Source organism: Pezoporus wallicus, unplaced genomic scaffold, assembly GCF_028554395.1.
Source record: "Pezoporus wallicus isolate ANWC-B61680 ecotype Strahan unplaced genomic scaffold, APGP_CSIRO_Pwel_v1 contig_8702, whole genome shotgun sequence".
In the NCBI taxonomy this organism is placed as follows: domain Eukaryota; kingdom Metazoa; phylum Chordata; class Aves; order Psittaciformes; family Psittacidae; genus Pezoporus; species Pezoporus wallicus.
This window is the reverse complement of record NW_026636754.1, coordinates 233545-257669: the sequence shown is the minus strand read 5'-3', so window position 1 is coordinate 257669 and position 24125 is coordinate 233545. Positions and strand designations below refer to the sequence as shown.

Sequence of the window (24125 nt, the reverse complement as noted above, 5' to 3'; positions counted from 1 at the left end):
CTGCTTTAAATATGAAAACTAACATAAGGCAAAGCCACCCCAGACAACTTATTGTCCACTGTTAGCAAGGTCTGGCTTAATCCCAGAGTTTAGGAGTGGAAGGCGGCATTAAAATAAGCAAACCAAAACTAACCAGACTATAATCTCAACCCAGAACTGCTGCAGAAAGGACCCCTGTCTTACCTGTGAGCAGGATTGTCCTCAACACAAGAGGATAACAGAGAATTTTCTGCTGTGCTGGCCCATATATTCGCAGTTAGACAACTAGAAAGGTATTTGTCTTCCCAACTCAAGCCAATTTCATTAGTGGAATTCAAGCATATTAAGGCATTTTATCCATAAAACCAGAGAAATTAAAGTAATGGTTTCTAATTTAATACAAATTAAACTCTAAGCTGCTTTCCAGCTGGGTGGCCCCAGCACATCCAGGTGCCTGGGGCTGTTCCTCCCCCAGAGGCAGAACTTGGCATTTCCCTTTGTTGAACTGCACCAGATCTCTCAGCCCACCCCTCTAGGTCCCTGTAGACAGCAGCAACAAGCTGGTGCATCAGCCACTCCTCCCAGTTCAGTGTCATCTGCATCATCATCATTCATATTATCAATTAAAGATGTTAAAATCAGGCCCAGTATCAACCCCTGTACTACACCACTAGTTACTGGCCTCCCAGTAGACTAATGCTGAGGTCACCACCCTCTCAGATCAAATCCTCAGCCAGTTTTCAGTCCACACTTCTTCAGCTTATAAATCTAATCAATCCACATGAACTCTAATAAGATTTTTGTTATTATTAGTCAGAGTTGCAGCATATGTTGAGCTGTATTCACGTCAAACAGTGCTGTGCTTGTAGCAACAGCAGGTCTAACATATAGGAGAGGACTCAAGTCCTTTTGCTGCCTTGGGAAATAGATGAATGTACCAATAACATTGGAAAAACTTACACTGGAGATAATCCCTTAAACTCAAAGAAATGTATTAAACCCAAGTTCAGGAGCAGGTATTTTCCCCTCCCCAGTAAAATAGTCTATAGGTAAGCCTTTAATTTTCCTTAACCAGGCCTTCTTGCATGCTCTTTGCTGCTCTTCTCTGAGCTTTTCCTGGTGTGCCTGATACTGTGCTACAGCAGCTGCCTCATACACCTCCTTCTGTTTCCCTGTCAGAAGCCTGAATTCCCCATCACTCTGGGAGGAGCTTGCAGCATATGGACAGAAGGACTTTCTTCTCATCGGAAATGCTTCGTTTTTCATTTGTTCAATGATCACCCGTGTTGATTTGATCAGTTGAGAAGAAGCTGCAAAGGGACTGGCGACGTGAACCTCTTCTTTTGCGGAAGAAATGGCTTTACCACCACCACTGTGAGCTTTCTTTTCCTGCAGCAAATCACGAGTCTTGGGACGTACCACAGAAGGAGCAGGGATGGAGGAATTCACAGTGGGTCCATACAAAGAGTTTTTCAGCTTGAGCTGCAGCATTTTGGTTTCAAAAGGGACAGAAACTGTTCTCACAGTCAGGGAATCACTGTGCTGTCTCGCACGTTGGAGCAGCACTGTCTGATCCCTTTTGTGTGGCAGAGGAGTTTTGTCTTTCTGTACCTTTGCATGGTACTGATGCTCTAGAGGAGGTTCCCATGCTTCTCTGACTTTCACATCATTCTCAGTGCTGGAGCTGTCCAGGGCTGGCTTGCAGGTGTTCTGCAGCATGCTGACCCTTAAGAGGAACTTGTCAAGGGACATTGTACGTCTTGAGTCTCTTTTCCTTTCATGCTGCAAAGTAGCTTCTGCCTTGTCAGAGGCATGTTCAGCTTTGCCATCTGTTTCCAAAACAAAACGATACATTTGGAGTTGAGGATGGGTTTTGTGATCATTTTTGGCAGGGTAGTACTCAAAGTAAGACCAGGAATGAGTGCTGAATTGACCTGCATATAGACAGTCCAAGTTTATCTACAGAGCAGGCAGCATAGGAAGCTACAAGCCAATGGTGCCCATTTCAGGCAACTCATCCTTGGCCTCACTAGTAAAACTGCCAGAGGTAATTCTGTCTGAATTAACTGAAAAGTGTTCCTTGTCAGAGCCTGTATGGGGCAAACTGAAGTCAGATTCTGTAACATACATTGCACTTTGTGGCTGCATTGGTATCCATCTTGTTAGAAACAATGGTTTCTGAAAGGAATGAGGCTCCTCACTACCTCTTTCCATGCACCCCTTCCTTGTCCTACAGTCTGCTTTGGGAAAAGGCTTCAAGACAAGTCAGTTCCCAGTAGAAATCTTTGGTGTAGCCAGCATCTGAGAACGCCTTGAACCATTACTACTCAGACATGCATTTGAATTTGAAATCACAAGACATGCTTCATAGCCTGACTTTGCTCCCTCAAGGGATATAGAGAGGGAGCTGTGCTGTATGACAGACACATCAAGATAAGTAGTGCAATTATGCCCTTGACTAAGAACCAGATGAGGATTGCAACACAGAGTAAGACACTTACTCCCATGGCCTTGCCATAGCAATTCATTTGCCACTTCACAGTGTCACATTGTTTGTGTATCATTGCTTTGCAGTACAGCTATGTTTTTCCAGACTGGTTAGCCCAAACTTCTGCCCTCTAGGAATGCGTTTTAGAGAGCATTAAGTTACAGTGCAGAAAGGCAGAATACAGCACAACAAGCTAATGAAAATCACTGCTTGTTCCTCATTCACAGGATTTAGAACTGTTTAATCAGCACATACATATGACCCTGCAGCTTAGTTACAAACACCAGGAGCTTGGGGTTAGGGATTTACAATTGGTACAGATACCAATTGATACCAGAGTCTGTGTTAGAGATCCCAACAGATTCTATATCTAAAACCTGAGAAAAACTACCTTAAGGAGACGTATGCCATATGCCACAGACTGATCTCAGGACTATTTCAAGTTTCAGATTGCAGCATTTTGCTAGCTGAGACAATTTACATACAGGGTTTTTTTAAACCAGTTTTCTGAGTTACTGCTATTGCTTGAACACCAAGTACTTGAAAAAGTTTCATGCAGAATTCTCCTACACCTGATAAAGCAATCAAAATAGAATAAAGATACAACAAAAACCCCTAGATAACAGAGAGCAAAGCCTTATAGCTAGAGCTTAGAGCCTCTGTTTATTTGCTTGATCTAAAGCAGTTTCCTTAGGAAGCTTCTGTTCTTACCATCATCTGCCAGGATCCTTGCAGAATATTGTCTCTCTGACTTTTCCAGGGCTTCTGTGGTGCAAGAGATGAAAAGCTTTTTCTGCTGCTCTGCCTGAATGTGAAAAGGCTGCTGTTGCTGGTGAGCTGCTGGTGTCATCAGTTCATACCAAGGAGCTAGAAAACAGAAGAGTAAGTCATCTCTAAACTCTGCTGATGTGAAACTTATTTAATGAAATCAACATAACTGATGGGATGTCAAGGCTTCAATTACTGCTTTGCCTCTTATCACAGCTTCTAAAGGTCTAGGTATTAGAAAAAAATCCAAAGATATTTGATAAGCAGAAAACCACACAATCCAAAGATGGCAGCAAACAGTGATTTTAAAGAATATCATGTATACACAACCCATAATATTTGCCACCAAAATTAAAATATAATGCAGTCCCTGTTTGTTTCCTGTTTCTGCAAACTGTGCATCTTTTACCAAGTAGAGCTGCACCAATGAGGTTAACAGCTGATGCCTTTAAAAGCATGGAAACTTTAACCCATCATTTTATCTGCAATGTACAGCTTGTAGAGGTGAAAGATTTGTGATCCATCCTGTATTAACTAACTCTGATTTGAAAATAAAGGACATACATAATTGTTATAATTTAAGAGGCGTGTGTTTACGTGCAGTTGCAGTTCCTGGTGATGGCAGATCCCAAATGCAGGTGTGCTGTGACTTTCTACAGTCTTTATTAATAAAGAATTCAAGCACTGAATCAGCAGCATGTTTCCATGCACACCAGCTGTAAGAATGAATACTACTGATTTCTCTATTACTCAGTTGGAAAATGGCACTGCCTGTTTTGACAAACACATTGAATTTATAGCAGACCTTTCTTAAAAGGTACAAAGGTTTTATAAAAGACTAAAATTAACAGAATCATGGAAATGCACCAGCACATCTACCACATTGCACTTCAAGAAAAGCAGAGTATTAGGATGAAGGCAGTGACTATTTGAAATGATTTCTAACTCATTTTAGAGAATAGCAGTGTATTGCAGAGGCTGTGTGTAATACTTGGAGATGTTCCAGAGCTTTTTGGTGGCTGGAAGTAATGCAGATCAAGGTCTGTTCTCTCCCAGGAAGGTCGGTGCTGCTGACTGACACTGCGGTGCCTCCCTCGCTGAACAGATTTCCTGCGTGAAGTCCCTTTGTCCTGTTTTTTCTTCCCCACCACCTTTCTGTCAGCATCTAAGGTATAGTCCCACCTGGTCTCCTCAAACTCAAGCAGCAACAGATTACTTGATGAATTGATCACCATCCTGGAGAAGGGAGAGAAAAGCCCATAAGAGCATAGATAACATTAACAGAGCAGTTACTACCCAAGGGTCCCATTTTGCTTCTGTGCAATTCAAAACCCTTAAACAGATCCAAGACAGCCATCACTCTTCTAAGTGAGCAATAGCAATTAGTCCCATCAGTCAGATGCTGTAAGCTTTTAACTCATGTTCTGTATGAGCTCTATGGGGCTCTTTTCATTCCACTCTACAGCAAAATTAGTTTTAAAATAATTAGGATGAAAATTGCCAACAGCAAACTGAGCTAGATCAGTGCAATGCCAAAAGAAACTGAGGATGCCATGTCATTAGGGACATTTAAACTTAAATTGGAGGGGTGTACTGGGTCTGGTTGGGATGGAGTTAGTTTTATTCGTAGCAGCCCATATATTGCTCTGGTTTAGAATCGTGACCAAAACAGCATTGATGACACACCAGAGTTCTAGTTATAGCTTACACAGAAGCTGGGAACTCCCTTTAAGTTTAGAGGTCCAAGTGAAAGAACCTGGAAGGATTTTCCATTATTGCCTTTTAAAGAGGCAGTAGGTCAGGTACAGGCAAAGGTTCTGTCAAGCCTTGGCTTGATTCTCCTACCTCTTAAGGAATCTGGGCTCAGAGTTTGGCTTTGCAGTTGCATCTATATTTCAATTTTTATAGAAACAGGAAATGGTACATTGCTGAGTGGACTAAGAAAATCTCTTTTCAGCCATTGTTATAAAAACCAGATTATTAAAGCAGTCAATAAGCAGTAAACCCCTTTAAAACTTACTTGTGAGAAGGACAGTAAAAGGAAAAAATACAGAACTCTTTACATTACAATGTAATCTACCTAATATGGTTCAGAGACTGATGGCAGAAGTTGTCACCAACCTGTTTCCTCCAATACAGAAAGAAGATATGGGATCCCCTTTGGTATTGGCCACCAACACTTTCAGGCAGATTCCAGTCAAGTAATTAAATATACGGATCTTTCCATCAGCACAACCACTGAGGACTCTGAGATAGAGGAACTCCAGAGACAGGACTTCACTGAAAAACACAGCACATCACCATCCTTTCACAAGGAGGCACCATCAAATAGCTCTTGTCTTGGAGGAGATGCAAAGGTCTGCCTCCATCAACAGGCTAAACAGAGGAGCTGATCAAGATATATAAGAGGTCTAATAGTGAAGCCCTTCATAATCCATTGTCCAAACCAACCAAACCGTCATACCCTCATAGGAACCAGTACAGTTATAGCCATCTGCTGCATCAGATTTCATTTTTATGTCTAGGAAAGTAAATGATAGTGTGATACCCTGTTGTGTACAGGTTGAGATCCTCAAAATAGTGGACTATGCACTGTCAGTCTTAAGTCATCCCTGCTTGTGAGCAAGTGATTGTATATTTGCATTTTACGTTGCTGTCTTAACTGACACATGCTGGTTGTGACCATGTATGCCTGACACTGGTTTTAAGATGAAGACTACTGAAAACAAGGATATTTCAAATACTAGGACTGATAGTTAAGACATTTTGTGTTCCTATAAGGGAACAAATTTAGTAAACTGTTGAATACAACTTGAAACACATCCGATTCCTACTTAGGGTGGCGGAAAGCTACGAGGCATCTCTTAAGTTTTCCCAACATGCTCCATCCCAGGACATATCCGTCAGTGCTTCCTGTGACTAGATGCCACTGATCAAAGGACAAGCACTTAACTGGGCCTTGGTGCCCCTCCAGTATCTGCAAAGAAATAGAAATAGGTGCAATACTGTCAGCAATCTGGATTTAAGTATACCAAGAAAAAACAGCCTTATATACTGCATTGTAGTTTTATTGGGTGTTATTATACCAATACACCCTATGGATAACTGTGTTAGTTTTATAATCACTCATAAGAAGCGTTCTGGGCTTGCTAGCATGGAATTAACATTGATTTTCTGTCTTTTTTACATTAAATAGATGTTAATGAACTGAGACCTTTGTGATCTCTTGGTTGTTAACCCAGGAGAAATGAGAGTGGACTGTCCTGACTATAGTAGAATGGGCAATTGCAAGCTTAGCTCAGCCAGAGCTGGGATATCTTGCAATTTTCAACTCTTCCCCACATGTAGAAAGAGCTTCACTCCTCTCAAATGTGGACTAATACTTATTCTGGGCACATGCTAAAGTAATTAGCAGACTCTACCCTCAATCTTCCCATTGCAGAGCATCTATCCAGCTGCTTCAGCATTATAAACTGATTCTGAGAGCAAATCTCATCTTTTGGGCTAACCCATCGTACCTCCAAACCCCCAAAAGCTGTCAGACAAGCCCTCCCACCCTCTTCCCAGGTTCTGAATGTCTCTACATGAGCAGACATTAATGTATCTTCACAGAACAAGCAATGATGGGGGTTAAGCAAAGCAAATCAAACCCTGGGTTAAAACTGACTATTTGCTTACAAATAGTTCTGCAGTTCATGGATAGTTCTATCAGTTTATGAAATTCCCAAAACCAAAAGCAGTCCAAAGCCTTTGGCAAAAGCAAAAGGCTATGATAAACTAGCACAGAAGATTTTTGACCATTTAGCACAAAATTATCCACCTAAGAAGAAACTTACTTTGATCAGAGCTCCAGTATCAGCACTCCAGACCTTCACCAGCCCTTGGTCAGACCCGCTGACAATATGGGTGCCATTCATTTTAACCACCCCAACAGCACTGTTGTGCTTCAGAGTCTTGAGACATTTCCCACTCTCCAGGCTCCACACTGTTAGGGACAAAGGAGAAAAATATTAGCTACATATGCCAATGATAAGTTTTGCTGAGTACAACATGAATTAAAAGACACTATTGGAATTACAGCTACACCTTGTAGCTGCAGCTCTGCAGGGAGCCAAGTATTGACTTAAAAAGTGTAATTGCATGGCAGAAGCATTTTAAATGCAAAGTTCAGCAAAATAACACAACTTTTTCATCCTTACTCTATAAGCAAAACAGCTGGCAAAGATGAAAATTAATATTACTTGCCCAAAAGATGGTCCAGCCCCATAGCTACAGAACTGAACAGAAGCAATAACAATGAGAATTTATTCAATGACATAGATTAGAGACCTTGTGTGAGCCTATGTCCACAGCTTCAGCTGTTCTGGAAGGAAGAATGAGGCACTAAAATTCACCCTCTGATTTATAGGTTTAGTTTCATACTCACACACTTCATGTGTCATGCTCCTCACACCTCCCATGTACTCTGCCCCTTGTTTGCTGCTGTTTGCCTTTGGCTGGGAAGCTTCTAGTCTTGGCTCTCACCTTTCACCATTGCATCCTTGGCTCCTGACACAAACTGCTCTTCATGTAAATCCAAGCAGGTGATTGTCCCACAGTGGCCATTGAAGGTTTTCACACAAGTACCACTGTATAGATTCCAGCATCTACAAAGAACCAATCAAAAAGGGAATATGGTAATTAACTTAATTAACTGCTAATTCATCTTGTTAATTATTTCCTATTTGATAAGACCAGCTTTTCTTCCATAAACACAGGATTAAAATCAGAAGTCATTTTACCAACGTATCAGAGGATTTGGAATCATCAATTCAGGTAAGTTTTTACCCATATACTGTGTTCTTCAGCCTCTAAACGGCCTGGAAGCATGTGGCTAGTTTTCAACTTTGGCATGGTTACATTCAGTTAACCTTAAAGAGTAGAACTTTACAAGATAAGGTTGTTTATTTACTGCCTGGTGCCAAGATGATTGCTATTGACTTTACCTAGAGAGCTCAAACCCAAGCTCACACAAGCAGCCCTTTTGGAGCAGGGAGGAGAGAGCCTGAATGGGTGTAAACCCTTCTGTTAAATGCTGCCTTTGCTGAAGCTGTATGATTGCCATGCAGAGCCAGGCAAACTACTGCTTTGCTTTTCACCCCTCATCATGATCCTGTCAGGATTTAGTGATAAATGTGAGAGCTGATCATCTCCAGCCCTTGTTTCAGCGTGCAATACCTAGAAAGAAGTAGCTGTACAGCAGGTACCAGGGTGTTGAGCCTGCTTTAGCACAAGCCTTCTGGAATGGCATGGAGAAACCCAGCCTCCCTAAACTTGATGTTGACATTAGCAAGGTCAGAATCTCCCTGCAAGGGTTAATTTAAAACATATCTGGTGTTTTAAGGTACTTTAAGAAAGCCCGTGCTTCCCTGTATTTTCCTTTCTTATCACTCGGTATTGGGTGGAAATAGGGAAATTGAAGCTGTCCTGTGTGAGTGGGGCATGTGTTTCTATAGCTACTGTCGTTTCTTCATTACTCTAATGAAAAGCGGTGAAAGGAGAATTCCTAAAGACTGGAGTGGGAGGATTAAAGTTTCATATTTCCTAGCCCAAGGGCTGGTGTCCCATGGCACAGTCCCAGCGTTGCTCACCTGATGCTGAGATCGAAGCTTGCGCTGAGAAGAAACCCCTTCTCCTCATTGAGATAGAGTGCTTTGATGGTCCCGGCATGGCCAGACAGCAGAGGAGGCAGTTCCTTTATTCCTGGCATTCCAAGAAACCTCACTTTTCGATCTGCAGAGGCAACAGCTACCAAGTTTCCACCACTGTAATGGATTACTCTGCTTTGGTCTGATCTGGATAAGAAATAGTGACTGAGATGAGTACAAGATCTAGGGCTGCTGCTTAGTGGTCCTCATTGAACAACGCAATGGACAATACACTTAAGTGGTGTATCTTTGCAGGCACAACAACCAGGGTCCTTAGTTCTTCATACCCAAGTTTGCATCCAGAGTGTGTGCTTAAAGAAGGGAGAGGGCTCCTCCTGGCCCCATATCCCTTGTGATACACTGTAAATCACTAACACTTCTGGTATCTGCATAAAAACCTGGGTTTGACAGTTAGGACTTGTTAACACTGATGCTGAAAGACCCTTTTCCAACCGTCCATTCTCACAGAAGAGTCACAGGAATGGGACAGGTTTTCAGACGCTGCCGTTCAGCCCTACAGCCAGGCAGTTTACTCACTGGTCCATGAGGATACGAATATTGTAGGAGCCACAGAAGACATTTCTCTCTTCCAGCTGGATTGTGTCAGTTTTCAGACCATTATAGGTTTCCTGCAGATTGCTTCCCTTCTCCTAATGAAAAGGAAAATAGGAGAGTAACTCAGGGAAGAGGAATGCAATATTATCCATAGTATGAAACATATCAGCTTGTCCATACTGTCGTGATGAGACCAGAAAGAGAAAGTGTTGGTAAGGAGCACCCAGAGTGCACAAACGTCTGGTTAGCGCAGAAAAAAGTGTTGTTCCCATGCCATGGTCTGTGGCAAAAGAGGAAGACCCAACTGCTGCACCCTTTATTCTTTTGGAGAAAGGCTGCATCCTTATAATGGATGTGCCAGCACCCCATCTTCAAGCCTGTGCACTGGGGGATGCATTAGGACAAGGCAGGAGTTCAGGGATGCAAGAAGGTGCTGAGCAAGCACTAGTCCTTATGAATTGCTCGTGATGGGACAAACCAGGAGCAGGAGCTGGACAAGAGCGAAGCAATTCCAAATTCACTGTCCTGTCTTCCAAAGCCACCACCTTCCTCCCCAAATACTGAAACACAGGATCCACGGAAGACCAACAACTTCCAACGTACCTTCATTTTACTTTGCCGACCAGCGCTTTTGGCTTCAATGACATCACCCTCTTCATTTAACTGTGGAATTGCCACTTTGACTATTTTAGCATAGTTTGAAACAGCTCCTCTTGGGCACAAGCCCTGGAATAAACCAACAGAGACAGCACAGTTACTACAGAGCCCATGTATGCAATGGATGCTACTCATGTGTCAGTGCTTCCATTGGATGCTAGATGCAAAGCAGCTCTGCACACAGTGGCTTGTTGCTGTTGTGTAAGAGACCTGGCTTGCATTCACCACTTTGTTGGTAGATTTAACTTCTGGGTAAAATCATTACTTTCCATTTGTCTCTAAATGTTAGTCTTAAACTTTTAATAAGCGGCATCTCGCCTTTGGTGAGCACTCAGTTGATTCAGAATCCAAACCCACTGAGATGAGAGGCTCTCAAATCACCTTTATCAATATTTAAGACTCATTTTAACTGTGTAAAACCTTTCATTCAGCCTTCTTTTAAGGCTAGCACAGAGCTGAGATTTCTGTGGTCTCTTTAGGGATTTACCATCACACTTAGCTTGGTGTGTGGCAGGACTGTTCTAAGCAGGACAAGCCTTTCCTAAAAGTTCTGCTTTATTGTATCCCCACCACCAGCTCTGATTTCTCACAAGGAAACCTAGCATTCCCATCTTCCTATGGGGAGCAAATAAAGCTAACTGTTGAGGTGCCTCAGGGAGCCATTGTAGCTCTGTCCGGTTTCCACTAGCTCCTGAAAGTCCAGTATTTGCATTTGGGACCAAACTCTTCCTGATTACAGGAATGTTTTAATCCGTTTTTAGAGTCACAGCCTCTCAAAGTCAGTAAAAGCTATTCTGTTGTGATCACTTGTGACACTCTGAGCATCTCATCTGCCTTAGCTCTGCAGGTAGAGGAAGAAGGAACAAGGCAGAGTGAGAGATAACCTCTAGCAAAAGCAGCTTCATCCAATGGCTTGGGCAGTAATAGAAAAACACCAAGTTTTAAAGCGTGTAACAACAGCAGAAGCCCATGCCTCATACCTGCAAATACACGATGTTCTCCTGTATTACACTATGACATGCACGTTCCTTCTTGACTTGTGCGGCCAGATGTTCCCAGCATCTGCTCACAGCAGCACATGAAGTGAGGGATTTCTGATCCAAAAGCCCTAAGGAATTCAAGGCACATATTGACTAACCCCTGAGCACATGGGACACCATTCATTACTCTTCAGGGAAACCAAAACCAGAGCAGCTTTACCCAGGATGTACGTGGACAGATGAGGTGGCAGGCAGCGGATTAAGTCCTTGGGTGGGTTGACACTAGAGGGCAAGTGGAGAGATCTAGGAACCATGATGACATCTCGGTCAGCTGCGGATATAATAGGTGAGTTGTTCTCTGTATCAGAACCCTCCTGGATGAGGCATTCAGTGTTTTGACCACCTAGAAGACAGGAGTGAATGCTTGAACTTTGGTGGCTACTGACTCTAATGTTAGCAATGCACTGCAAGAGTTGATTGAGCTTAATGTAGCTTTTCTGCTAGTCCCTGTGATACTTCACCATTCAAAGGAAGATGCTGAAACCCCCCTGGGGTCCTGCAGGATAGTTCATACGGTTTCTTCCCACTGTTAAATACTCAGATAGTGGTACCCATTATATCAAGCCAGCCAGTTCTTGCAGATGAGATTTCGCTTCTAAGAGCAGCAGATCACAGTTGGAATCGAATCCAAGATCTGGGACAGCTCTATTCCTTGGAGATTCAGTAGGTTATCCATCTACATGTGCCTGTGGAAGAATTAACCAAAGAATCAAACCTTACAGTAGGCATCTGAGAGCTGAATTAGGGGATTGTAGAAGTTAGAATAGTGTGTTAAGTATCAAATAAATTATTCTGGGCATGATGCTCTATGATATGGAATATCCCTTTGGTTAATTTGGGTCAGGTGTCCTGTCTCTGCTCCCTCCTAGCTCCTTGTGGCCCTCCTCACTGGCAGAGCATTAAACTAAAATGTTCTTGATTTAGAGTAAGAACTACTTAACAACTAAAACATCAGCGCAGCCTCAGCAAGGCCAAATCTGCCTTTCCTATAACGATAACAATATAAATATATATTCATATATTGCATATAATATATATAAATAATAATTATTGTTATAATATAACAATATAACAAAAGCCAAAAAAATCACTGCAGGGACAACCATCCCTGCGCCAGCACCCCAAACATGACACCCCGCAGGTCTGGCTGCCCTAGATGCGAGGGTTTGGGTCCACCGTTTCCTGCCTGACACCCGGGAAGCGCAGCATCACCTGAAAGTCTGTCCCGTACCCCGGTACCCAGGCGCACACCGCCGGTGGTGCCAGCACCGGGGATACCGGAGCCCCCAGGCCCCGCTTACCTGCCCGGGATGGGCTGCCGGCTACCCCCGTGCGCTGCGCGTCGCGGCTGCTAGGAGACACCGGTACCGTAAACCGCCGGCCGCGCCGCCGTATAACTGCGAAGAGCCGCCCACAAGCGTTTGTGAAGCCGGTTCGCCCCACCTGCTCCCGACCAGCTCACTTCGCTCAAACGCATTCAGCTTTTAAGCTTCGTTTCCCGAGTCCCAAATTCCCCCAGGCTGAAATTGAAAACAAACAAAGCCGCGCTCAAAAAGCCACAAGCAAATAAACCCAAAGCACACCTCGTTTAGTCATCTCATGAGTAAAAATAGCAGGAAGAGGTGGCTGGATGGGCATCCCCATAGCTATGCCAGGAGCCCTGTAGCTGAAACCCAGTGGTAATGAGGCCAGGAGGTTACCATGACATCCCATTCCTGTTCTTCTCATAGACTGCTCTAAATTCTTGCCTTGGGTGCCTGCAAGTGAGGAACTTTGCATGAGGAGGTGATGCAATGACTGGGATTTTGGCAGAGGTGTGAACAGCCTCTCCGTGACCAACACCACTTTAACCATGGCAGCCGAACAGTACAAACAAATCAGTCAAACAACACGGAAAGAAGCAGCCACGGGGATTAATCTGAGCTGGAAAGTCTGAATCTGATGGAAAATCCCCTCTTCTGTGAATGAGCTGAGGCAGAGCCCATGGCTACCTACCTGGGCACCGACATTTCAGTGCAACACTCATTGCTACAGCAGGTCTTTTGAAAGGTGAATGCCTCTAATGGAACAAGAAAGCATTACTGTGTCACACTCAGGCTTTGCCAGAGCTGAAAGGGCTCTAGAAGATCCCTGGCTGTGACCTTGGGATTGTTTTCCTAGTTTCATGTTATGTGCAAGGCACAGTCAGGAGGGAGTCATGTGCGCTGTGTGAGCTAAGCAGCTCTGACAGGTACCACTACCTGCTTTAATCCTTGTGTTAACTCCTGGCATTGTGTTTGGAAATACATCAGTAACTGTGCAGAAACCAGCTGTGCTTCAGCTGTTCTTGGCTCAGGCTTTATCTGTGTACTAACAAATGGTACCACTTGGAAAAGACTGCCTGGAACAGGTAACGTGTCCCATCCACTTTAACTTTGCTACAGCCCGTGGAGCACATTCTGATACCAGGAGGTTTTGTGTGTAGATGCTCTGTGTGATTTGGGATAGAAAAGAGTGTTATGAACTCCTTAAACCTGGCAAGTGCTGCAATTCCCATGTGTGTTGCAATATGTGCGGTGTTATCGCAGTTGCTTAGCTCTGAGCTATGCTCATATCATCGCTTCTCAACAAACCTGTTATCACAGGTTAGCTGCAGTTCACCACACAATTGCTAATTATTATTATTAATCATGTTCAAGTGGAAAATATCCCTTCTCCAAGCTGCTGGAGCATCATATAGACAAGTTCCATTTCTTACAGTAGAAAATAAGAAGGGAGAGTTTGGCAATCAGTTTCAGCAGGGTTTGGCAGACCTTAAATACACACAAAGTATATGGGTTCAGATGAAAAGCAGATAACAGTGTTGGGTGTTACAGCTTGTCCAGAGGTGTGGGATCAGTCTGTTTTCTAGCCTCACCTAGGAGTTTTTGGCCAATTCCTTGCTGCTTTAGGATGCTTGTGATGGCTGTGACTGTTCCCTCAGCATGTTATAGCTGGGAGTTTGGGCAGGGCAATGAAAAGAGAATTTTGCTCCAAAAAGAGAAAGGTTTCTGGGCTAAATCTGTTGTCACCTATCAGGGTTGGATTTGGGATGTGTAATGAGAAGGTTTTTAGGGGGGAAAACCCCAAACACAACTGTCTTTGAGTACATGACTTCAGGGATTAGGGATTAAGTAGTTAATACTTCTACATAACCAGTGTGTGTGTGCTGTGGGTTCAGTGGCATCTATGGCATCACTGGCTGCCCTCTGATGGCTGAGAAATGGAGGAGCTTTGATTTCCCTTTCTCTCTTCTGATAACTTTGTGGTAGAATTTGCCTTCGTGTGGCTGTCCATAGACTACAGTACAACTCAGGGGGCTATGATCTGCAGTAGGAAAACTGATATGGTATCCTTATGAAGCCTTGTGGTACACAATGAGGCCATGAAGGCCCCAAATAATGATCTGAACCTAGGCTTTCAAACACCCCACTGTGAATTCCTAGATCTGCTCTCTGTTAGTCCTGTAAGGATTTATTTGAAATCATTTACTGGAACTTATACATTGCTAATTGCATGTGAAAAGCCAAGGAACCACGCACCAAATCCAGCAAGATTGATTCAAATAGTCAATGATTCAAATAGTCAGTAGCCTTTGTTACCTCAATGATGCACTGCACTAGGCTGTGAGAACTGCTGAGTTACATCCATCTGGAGGGAATGACTGAAGCTTTCCTTATTTCCCCAATTTCCCTTGGCATCCTGCTCAGTTCACTTGAGCAGATGGAAGAGTCACACTGTGATACCCATCTTGGGCTAAAGGAGCCTCAGTGTTTAGGGTTCAAGGCTCCTTGCTGAAGTTCCATAGTTTTCCTGCAATGTGGTTGCACTCACCAGGTATTTTGAAATGTCTCTGCTGGGGTTTGGTCAGGAGAAGCACTCAAAAACCTGGTGCCCATTGTTGGGCTGGCCGTGAATGGAGATGCTTGGTAGGGACATGCCTTTGGGTCAGAGACAAGTGACTGTTTGGACTGTCAGGGTGTCTTTGGCTTGTGCTGGGGACAGAGGAGGAGGAACTATTGTTTAAAGCAAGGAATTGGGAGATCAAGGATCTGCTCTACAGTGTCTCATTACCATGTGAAGCTGCAGGCTGTTCCTTACTTGTTCTGGGCACCGCAGGCTTTAAACCAAATGGGATGAAGAACTTGCGCTGTGCTTCTCATAAGGCTGAGTCCATAATCCTGAAGAGGCTGAGAGCAGTGAGTGACTAAGGTGCTAAGGAAGGGAGAACAGCTGCTCAGTGCCTGCACCACCAGCCCCCAAGACAGCTAAACTTTCTTCTATATCACTGCCTGCATTTCAAAGGTCTTTGCCCTGATTCATTGGAGCACTGACGTGTTCTCCTCTGGCCTCTTAAGCCTAGGTAATCACTGAGTAAAACACTTGAATTCAAGTGCTACAGCAAGGGGTTAGAATAATTAGGATGTTTTAACAGCTCCAACAAGCAAATCAGCTTTGTGAACACTGAGTCCCATCTATAGCACAGTGATGGTGACAGGTTGAGAGAGCTTCAATTACAGCTCAACAGTACGTTGATTTGTTCTCTAGATGCAAGGCTTAAAAAGGATGTTTCTTTCTTCTTTGCTTGTGGGAAGCTAATCACTGACGTGGTACCGGATGGGGTGGGAAGGGATGAGGCTCCAGCCAGCAGCTGGCACGGAGCAGGCACTGAGGAGAGGAGTGGGAAGGAAGCTATTTGAAAACTGGTCTGCTGCTTGCAAGCTGGCCCATGGCATCTGGCAAAGCACATGTGGGGTGGTTTGGAGAGGCTGACATGCTGCTCCGAGGAGGAGGTTTCATGTTATCTTCAAACAAATAGCATCCCCTTTGCATCACTGATTACTTTCATGCATTTCTTCCTGCCAGCCCCTGTGTTTCTGCACTGCTGCCAGGTACCCAGCTCTCACTCCTGAGCATCTCTTGAATGCTGAGAGGAGGTTTACAACAATATGATGCTTGCAACCCCCCTAAATGTTCCTTTTAGGCTCCATTCCTCTTGGATGTGCAGCATAGAGCCATCTGGGAGCCTGAAAGGGTTGATGGGATGCCCTGCCTTCATCCCAGATGTCCCACTACTTGTAGCGTCCTGTAGGGTGAGCCCTATCCCTTGAAGAACCTTAAATTTGATGGTAAAGACTGACCCACCCTTGCACAGGAATGACCATTTCCCAACTAAGCAGTGACTCTGGAATTTGAAATTGCACACAACTTTCAGAGCTGCATCAAAACCATTCAATGCCTCTAATTCCGTTTCTTTTTCAATCTTATAATTTGGGAACTTTCTCTCGAATGTGTACATGGTATTTTGCGTGATTGGATTCTATTTGCACCAAAAAGGCAGGTTTGTAGAAGTGCTGTATTTCTGCACTGAAAAGGCTGTGTAAGTGGCAAAACACTCAGTGCCGAAGGGCTCTTACCTTTTGGCCAGTCACACACAGATTTGAGTCCAGCTTGGAAAGCCAGTTACCTGCTTCTTACCCCTCAACAAGGCTTTACACTGAAGGATAGAGTAATTTCCAGCTTACCTAACAAAGGTGGCTTTTACTTACCTAAAAACATCTTGGGAGCAGACACACGAGATGGAATACTTGCAGGAGATGTGTAGTCCACCTATGTATGCGCAGCATTTCTGAGGCATCCAGGTGAGTCTTGGATGCAGCAGGTCCTGCCACACATACAAGGATCATCCCATAAAGCTTTTCCAAATAACCAAGCTGTTTTCCTCCTCTCCCCCTATAAAGTCAATGCTAAATGTTGAAATAGGTTGGTAGCCTGCCCCTATGGGCAGGGGACAGCTGGAAAAACTCTTGGCTGCTTTGTGGGAGTGCTTTATATGCTGGTACCTGCTGCTATTGGTCATCCTGGTGGCACTGAGCTTTATAACAGCAGCTGGCAGGTGCCTCTCATTTATTACTGCAAGAACAGGCTTGCTCCCCAGTGGTTATTGCAGCCCACCTAAGCTTCTTATAAGAGGTGCTTCAGCTTCCCTTAGGGATGCTTCCCTTAGGGACGAGGCCTAAGAAATCTGCATGAAAGCCATAGCTCTAAGATGGTCTCCAGGAGAACAAGGTACCTATGTATTTGTCTTTAATCAGAGTGGAGAGTTCAGTGTGTATACGCAACAGGGGATAGAGGGCATGATGGAAATAGGCTTTCTGCAGCCTTCTTTGATTTTGGAGTGATTTCTTGGCTCCTATGCCAGCTGTTCCCTTGCTTGTGTGCTGCTGCACATCAGGGAGCATAATTCAGTGTAAGGGCTATGCCCCTACCGCACATTTCCAGACACCTGGGTTGTGCTGTGCCTCAGATGTGACTTTGAAGTAGTTCACATTAGCGTGCAGCTAATTTAATGTTTTTATTCCACATGTTTCATGTGGGAGCTCTTGGGGCTTGTGTTATGGACCTTTCCCTGCGCATCTCTGAGGCTTTAAAAGCAGAAAGGTGTGCTTAGGCTGAGTGTGGGGGACAGGCTGGGATGTTATCTTTGTACACGGTGCTCTGAATGAGGTACTTAAGAAAGTGAGGGTGATGCCCCTGAGGGGAATGGAAATGTTTCTTCTGAAAGCCTGCTTTTCCTTCTTTTGGGAGTTTCAGCTCTTGCAGAGAGCTGTCAGTAGCTGTAGGGATGAGTAAATTTAAGCAAGAAGCTGTTCCAGCAGAAATAGGGGCAGTGTCAATTTCAGCAAGGTATCACTATCCTCCTCATCTAAAGAGACTGCTTTGGTTTTTCTTGGTGAGTTCCTAAAACGAGATTGAATTTATGCTCCTTCCTGAGCTGGCTCCAAAATGCCTGGAGCAAACTGCCCTGCAAACAGGGGACAGCGTTAGGAGGGAGGGATTGTGGAAGCAGTGTGGGTTAGCAATAATCCCACCAGCCTGGCAGGGTCTGGGGTGGGAACAGGCAAGGTTAAGCCCTTTGATTATACCTACACATCCATAGTAACCCTGCATACAGAAACCCTTCTGTTGTCAGCATGCAGTAACAGGATGCCTGTACCAGGCTGATAGTACCAGTGTGCAGCACTGCTATCGAATGGGTGAAAGGGGGGAGCCTCCAAGGGGGTGGAGGATGGAGCAGTGTTGTCTCCCTGCCTTTTGCTGCTGGATGGGAAGGAGCAATGGATACAGGGTGGGAGGCAAGGGCAGGGAAGTGACCTCTTCCCTCTTTGGGCAGTGGCAAGGCCAGAGATGCTAAAATCACCTGTACAGCTTCAGTATCAGGCTTTTTTAAAGGGTAAAGGATGTTGAAAGCTTGGAAGGCATGTAGAAGGAAATATCTAGGAGGGAGGGAATGTGAGAACTCCATCTGCTTAGTCCTTATCAAAAGAAGGACTGAGCAACTTAATTACACTGTAAGGACTTACCCAGATAACAAAAAGCACTTTCATCTGGCAAAAACAAAAAGGCACAATGAGAGCCTGTGTCTGAAGGATAAAATCAGACCAATTGAAGCAGGAAATACTGTGCAGGCTGCTAATGGCTTCCACCCTAAGGGGGGAATTTCATCTCCTGATGGGATGGCATGAATTGGCCACACTTGTCTTGCATTTTGACTAAACCAAGCACCTCATTTGGCTGACAAAATGCTGGTCAGATGGGATGCGAAGGTGTTTCCTACCCGGAGGACATGGGGAATGAGCTCTCTTTTTGGCACTGTGGGGCTGCAGAGCCCAAGTTCTTGGGCTCCTGGTCACCCCTGTATGTATGGCCAGCTTCTTTATATGGGATGTGGTGAGGCAGCTCTGTGGTTACATGGGCTGATGGTCCTGCCTTGGCCTCAACATCCACAGACTGGTGTCCAGAGCATGTTGGATGAGCCAGGAGCAGATGTGCTCTTCCCTAGCACTGATCCTGCTGGAGGCAGAAAGCTGTGCTCCTACGTGAGCAGAAAAACTACTTCTGCTGGCTCCGTTCTTGCACTTTCATCACTGCTGTTGGCATTAAAAGGGCATTGTATCCAGGTTGTTCATGCACTGCTAATAACTCCAGAGTGCTAGATCTTGCTTTTGATTGCACCCAGTGCTTCAGCGATGCTGAAGCCAAGGGAGCTGTACTGACAGATCTGAGGGAAGTTAGAATTTGGTATTAAGTTTGCATCCATTCCCAAAGCATGGCTACATGGAACAGGAACAGCGCGATCCCTGCTGCTGGCATAATTCCATTTAAATGACATAGCTGCAGATGGAGAAGCTGCCAGCGGGTCTGTGTGCTGGAAAGAGATGGAGCATCAGGCTTAGAGCACCTGAGAAAACAGGGGGGTTGTCTTCTCTTTTATGAACTGGAGATGAAAAGTGTGTGGATTGAGCAGATCTCCTCTTCCAAGCTGCAAGGAGACAATGGGTCCTCAATGGAGGATACGGGAGCATGGAAGTGTCCACATAAAATGCTGCTCTCTCTGTACTTAATGCTGAAGGGACACCAGGTCTGAGCCCTGTATGTAAGGGAGCAGATGGGATGGTGCAGCGTTGCTCAGGGATGGGAAACCTTCGGGGCAGTATTGTTCTTGATGAGCCCTATTTGCAAGAAAATGGAGTGGTTTTCTCTGGCACTGGAAGTGTGGGCTGCTAACACAGCCCTGGGGCTGGAGGCAGCTCCATTCTTCTCTCTGCTCTCCCATGGCTCCAGAAATCTGATGGTGCCCTTGAGGAAGAATCCTTGTTTAATGAAGTTGTATGTGTTGGGAGGGGACTTTGAGTGATTCCCTGCTTTAGCTGCTGTCTGGCTTGGGGAATGGTTGGCCTTTCTTAATGAAACCTCTGCCTTCTGCTGTGGATGGAGGCTAATGAAGACCCAGACCTTCCAGAGATGCCCTTGCTTTGTAGGAATGCCAAAGATGCATTTGCTTTCTGTTGGGGACTAGCAAGGAAATAAACTGGATGTGTCAGTCCATAGGGTAAATGTTTCCTAGGGGTGAATGCAAACAGCTCTGAGAGGTTTTGGAGGCCCAGGGGCAGGATTCCAGACCTGGAACCAGCATCAAAATGCTTCTGGGTACTCATGTAGCAGAGCTGCACCTTTGCTGTTGCATGGCATAAGATGCATGACTGATTATCTCAATCTTCCATGTCAAAATCTGCATACAACTGGAAGCCAAAACATACTTATCCACTTGCATGTAGTGCTAAAGAGCAAGGGAGCTCGGGCAATCACAGGTAGAAGAGGCAAAAGCTCCATTGCTGCAAGATGAGGCTGAAACTCCCCACAGCAAGATGGAGAGCTGGGCTTGAGCCCTGGGTACTCCCTGTGATCCCCAGGGTGATGGGCCTGTATCTCCAGCTCTACAACTAGGTGTTGATAAGGCTTAAGTGCCACAGACACTTGCATTGACTTTGGTTTTGAGCATGGAAAGCTCTTCTGTTTTTATCACTGATAATTCTCCAACCTCATTTCTTTCTCCATTCAAATCAATGTGTTTCTCAGCAGCCGCCCGCTAAATCCTAGGCAGGGTTTGTAATTGGCCCTGTTTCCCTGGGAGCTTTGCAGCAGCAAAGCGGCTTTTGTCATCTCTTCATTCCTCATGAAACTTCTCTTTCCTGGTGAAGAATGAAATCCTTTTGTGCTGCCTTCAGTCCTTCCAGGAATGGCTCATGGGGGCTGGAGGAACCGTTTATCTCAGCTCCCTGTGACAGCATTGCTAATGTCCTGATGCAAGAGTCATTAATATTAACTTGAGCTTTCCATATTTCCTTTTGGGGATCTTTTAGCACGGGGAAGCAGATAAGTATGGGCCTTGTGCTGGGCAAGGGCTCCTTGGTTTAAGGGGAAGGTGGGATCTCTGGATGCTGTCAGGTGCTGCCATAGGGCTTTGGACAAATCCTGATGCTCCCATTGTAGGGCCACACACAGCAAACCCTGTTCCAGGAGTGTCCTGTGCATCAGGGGCCTCCTGCTGCCAACAAGCTGCATTTGGGAGTTAAAGGAAGGGGAGCACACAACTCCTGCAGCTGTGGGCTGCAATGGCTGCAGGACTGCAGTGGTGACCTGTTTCCTTCCATGGAAAAGGATCCTGCTGCGTTTGTGTGCCTGTGAACTTAGAGGCAGCTGCTTCCTCTGCTTGCCTACAAGGTCTGCCTCATGTCAAGAGCTTCCTGAGAAACAGCAGAGAACATCAAGGTCAGATAGTAGAATCACAGAATGGTTTGGGTTGGAAAGGACCTTAAGCTCATCCAGTTCCAACCCCCTGCCTTGGGCAGGGACACCTCACACTAAACCAGGGCACCCAAGGCTCTGTCCAGCCTGGCCTTGAACACTGCCAGGGATGAAGCATTTACCACTTCTTTAGGCGGCCTGTTCCAGTGCCTCACTACCCTCCCAGTAAAGAACTTCTTCCTTATATCCAACCTGAACTTCCCCTGTTATGTTTTAACCCATTCCTTCTTGTCCTATCACTACAATCTCTGATGAAGTGCTGGATGGATCTGACCCTATTGCAACTTTGGACCACCAGAGCTGCTGCCAGCATCTTGTTTGCTGGGATGGAAGGTGTTAATGGGGTTTACAGGCAGTTGTGCCATGTAAGTGTGCTGCTTTTTGCTTGGTGCATCCAATGCAGGCAGCATTATACCCCTGTGAACGATGTCTTCCTTACCTTGGGGGTGGTGGGAGCTCCTGGTTTTCTGCAGCAGCTCATCCTGGCTGAATGCAAATACAACTTGCACACAGTGCCAGGTAAGAGCATCTCCTCTTGGGAGTCCAAGGGCTCACCCTGGATAAATTGGTAGAATGAGCCCTTGTGTTGCTGAGCAACCCTGTGGGCAACCTGCAGTGAAAGAGCCAATGTTGAATTAGAGGAGGATCCACATCTCCTGCTGGCTCTAATCAATGCCTTGGCCCTGGATACAGATCGCAGCCTGGTTTGGCTGCTCCTCTTAACTCAAGCCCTGAATGAGTGTGTATAAAGCTGCAGCACTCACAGCTTCCATCCGACACTTGTTCCTAGTGCTTTGATCAGGGTAATAAATCCCAGCTCCTCTGGCAAACTGCATCTCACCTAGGAGGCTACAAGTGTCCTTAGCCATGATGGACTGAGGTGTTCTTATCTCCAGCTCTGCAGGACTGCACCACCTTTACTCAGCCACACCACTTGCCCATTTTGGGATCACCTCCAGAGGGATGGTAGGTTTTCCCCTCTGCCTCTTGGACTGTCTAATCCAGCAGCACTGGTGCTATGCCAACAGCAAGTGTTTGGGCTGCCAGTGCAGCATGTTGTGGGCTGGTAACGCTGGTGCTGTGGAGGGGGATATGTCACCCAGACCTCCCATAGGTGGGTTCTGAGGGTGCCAAACTGTTCTCCAGGGCTTAAGCCCTACTACTTCTAAACTTGCCTTGTTTCCAGCTCATCCTTATTTAGAGGAAATAACACACTTGGGCCTGCTAGTATAAAGCCATTCAGATCAGAGATCTGCATCCCAAAGCATAGAACCGTAGAATAGTTAGGGTTGGAAAGGACCTTAAGATCATCTAGCATGCTGTAAACAAATAGCTGCTGTAAGGGAATAACTTTGCAGGACTGGGCTGTCCATGGTGAGATGTGATGCTTCTGAAACCTGGGCTTGTGGCACCAGAAAGGTACTATCTGCTGCAACATCACTGTCAGCTGAAGGTTAATCCCCTTGAGGACTGTCCATGTTGCTCCTCACTAAGTGAGGCTGGGGCTGAGCAGTGGCTCATCTCGAATCTGCTGGCCCAGCACTGTGAGAAATTCCAGCAGCTTCCATTGTAACTTATTGCTCCCTGCAAATCCTGCATTAGTTTTGCTTGTTGCTCCCAAAGGCTGATTTGAATGGTGCTCAACATCTTGATCTCTGCTTTCTTTGCCACCTACTCCCCTGACCTGCTTTGCACCATGATTTCTGCTGGCTGTAGCCTGCAGTTCCCCAACATCAGTCTCCATTAGGTGACACCTCTTTACCAACATTTACATGCTTTATGTGCCATCAGGTAATTGCTGTGCAATTTCACACCCAGGTGATTTATTGCAAGCTCATCCAGTCAAGACTACAGTAATTAATCTGCAAATTAAGCCTTGCTTTTAAATTAAACCATGCATTATAATAGCATGATGGGTAGCTGCTAACTCTTTAGATTTAGAGAGTGGTGTTGCTTGCTTCTCCAACCCAAACCGTGGTGGTTTTTAGGCAACTTTCATGTGCCCCATCATTTCCAAGCACTGGGGAGTCAAAGCAAAGATCATGGGGCATCAAGAGCAAAGGGTGCATTGATGCAGTTTATAGGCACGTCAGTACTAGAAACCAACTGCCATGTGAAGCAGACTGGGTTGAAAACTAATCCTAATCCCAAATTTTGCCTCTAATCCCCTCATGTTGGATTTGACCTCAAACATCTTGAGAATAAGAGGGAGAAAAGAAGATTTAACTTTTGCTTGTTTTGCAGCTTCCACAGAGCCACATCGGGGGAGTCAATAGGTCTTGAATGAGTGATGTTTGGTGTAAATACCTCAGTAAATACCAATGCTACCCTGGTTGTCTGCAGTTTAAGACTTTGGGATGAAACCAGCATCACATGGCTCCATCTCTCCCGGAGAACAAAAGCTGCTGGAAATCTGAGTGGTGTCAGCAATTGGAAGTACAGTGTTTCTGCAAAGGCCTCTCTATGCAATATGCGGTTGGTCTAAACTTTAAACCCTTCCTACCTTTGTCTTTGTTTGAATGTTTCCCTTTAAGTGAATCCTTTCAGAGATGTTTGTTACTTCATCTCCATGTGAACAGGGAGGGATCTTGGGAGCCGTTGGTGTCTGTAATGCTAAACACTAGCCATAGGGGTGAGTTATCTGCTCTGGCAGTCCCTGGCATTGTGGCTGGCTTCCCCCCTTCCTCCTACAGCTGGGAGCCCAGGTCCCACTCATTCATTCATTAATCCCTTTCATTCTCTGCTCATTTGTTCATATCCTCTGCAACATGGGGAGAAAATTAC

At 45.2% G+C, this 24125-nt stretch overlaps 2 protein-coding genes across 2 annotated transcripts in view; both read right to left on the bottom strand.

Moving 5' to 3' along the window:
* TEKT3 (tektin 3) overlaps nt 1-24125 on the bottom strand; it is a 201992-nt gene that overhangs the window by 96314 nt on the left and 81553 nt on the right. The gene's annotated exons all lie outside the window — the stretch shown is intronic.
* On the bottom strand, nt 907-11672 carry FBXW10B (F-box and WD repeat domain containing 10B). The gene is made up of 13 exons (XM_057401368.1): nt 11636-11672; nt 11335-11517; nt 11115-11242; nt 10081-10203; nt 9460-9572; nt 8866-9069; nt 7760-7881; nt 7072-7220; nt 6070-6212; nt 5357-5515; nt 4227-4471; nt 3179-3334; nt 907-1808 (listed from the first exon to the last, which is right to left on the bottom strand). Exons 2-13 carry the CDS (start codon nt 11426-11428, stop codon nt 961-963), a joined length of 2484 nt encoding a protein of 827 aa, XP_057257351.1. The 5' UTR covers nt 11429-11517; nt 11636-11672; the 3' UTR covers nt 907-960.

Bases quoted from the DNA above. Each gene is read 5' to 3' on its own strand.
- FBXW10B (XM_057401368.1), bottom strand. From the start codon at position 11,428: ATGGTTCCTAGATCTCTCCACTTGCCCTCTAGTGTCAACCCACCCAAG. The intron at 9,573-10,080 runs GTACGTTGGAAG...CCTTTTCATTAG, and splicing joins GTCGGCAAAGTAAAATGAAG to GAGAAGGGAAGCAATCTGCA. The intron at 9,070-9,459 runs GTGAGTAAACTG...TTTCTTATCCAG, and splicing joins ATTCGTATCCTCATGGACCA to ATCAGACCAAAGCAGAGTAA.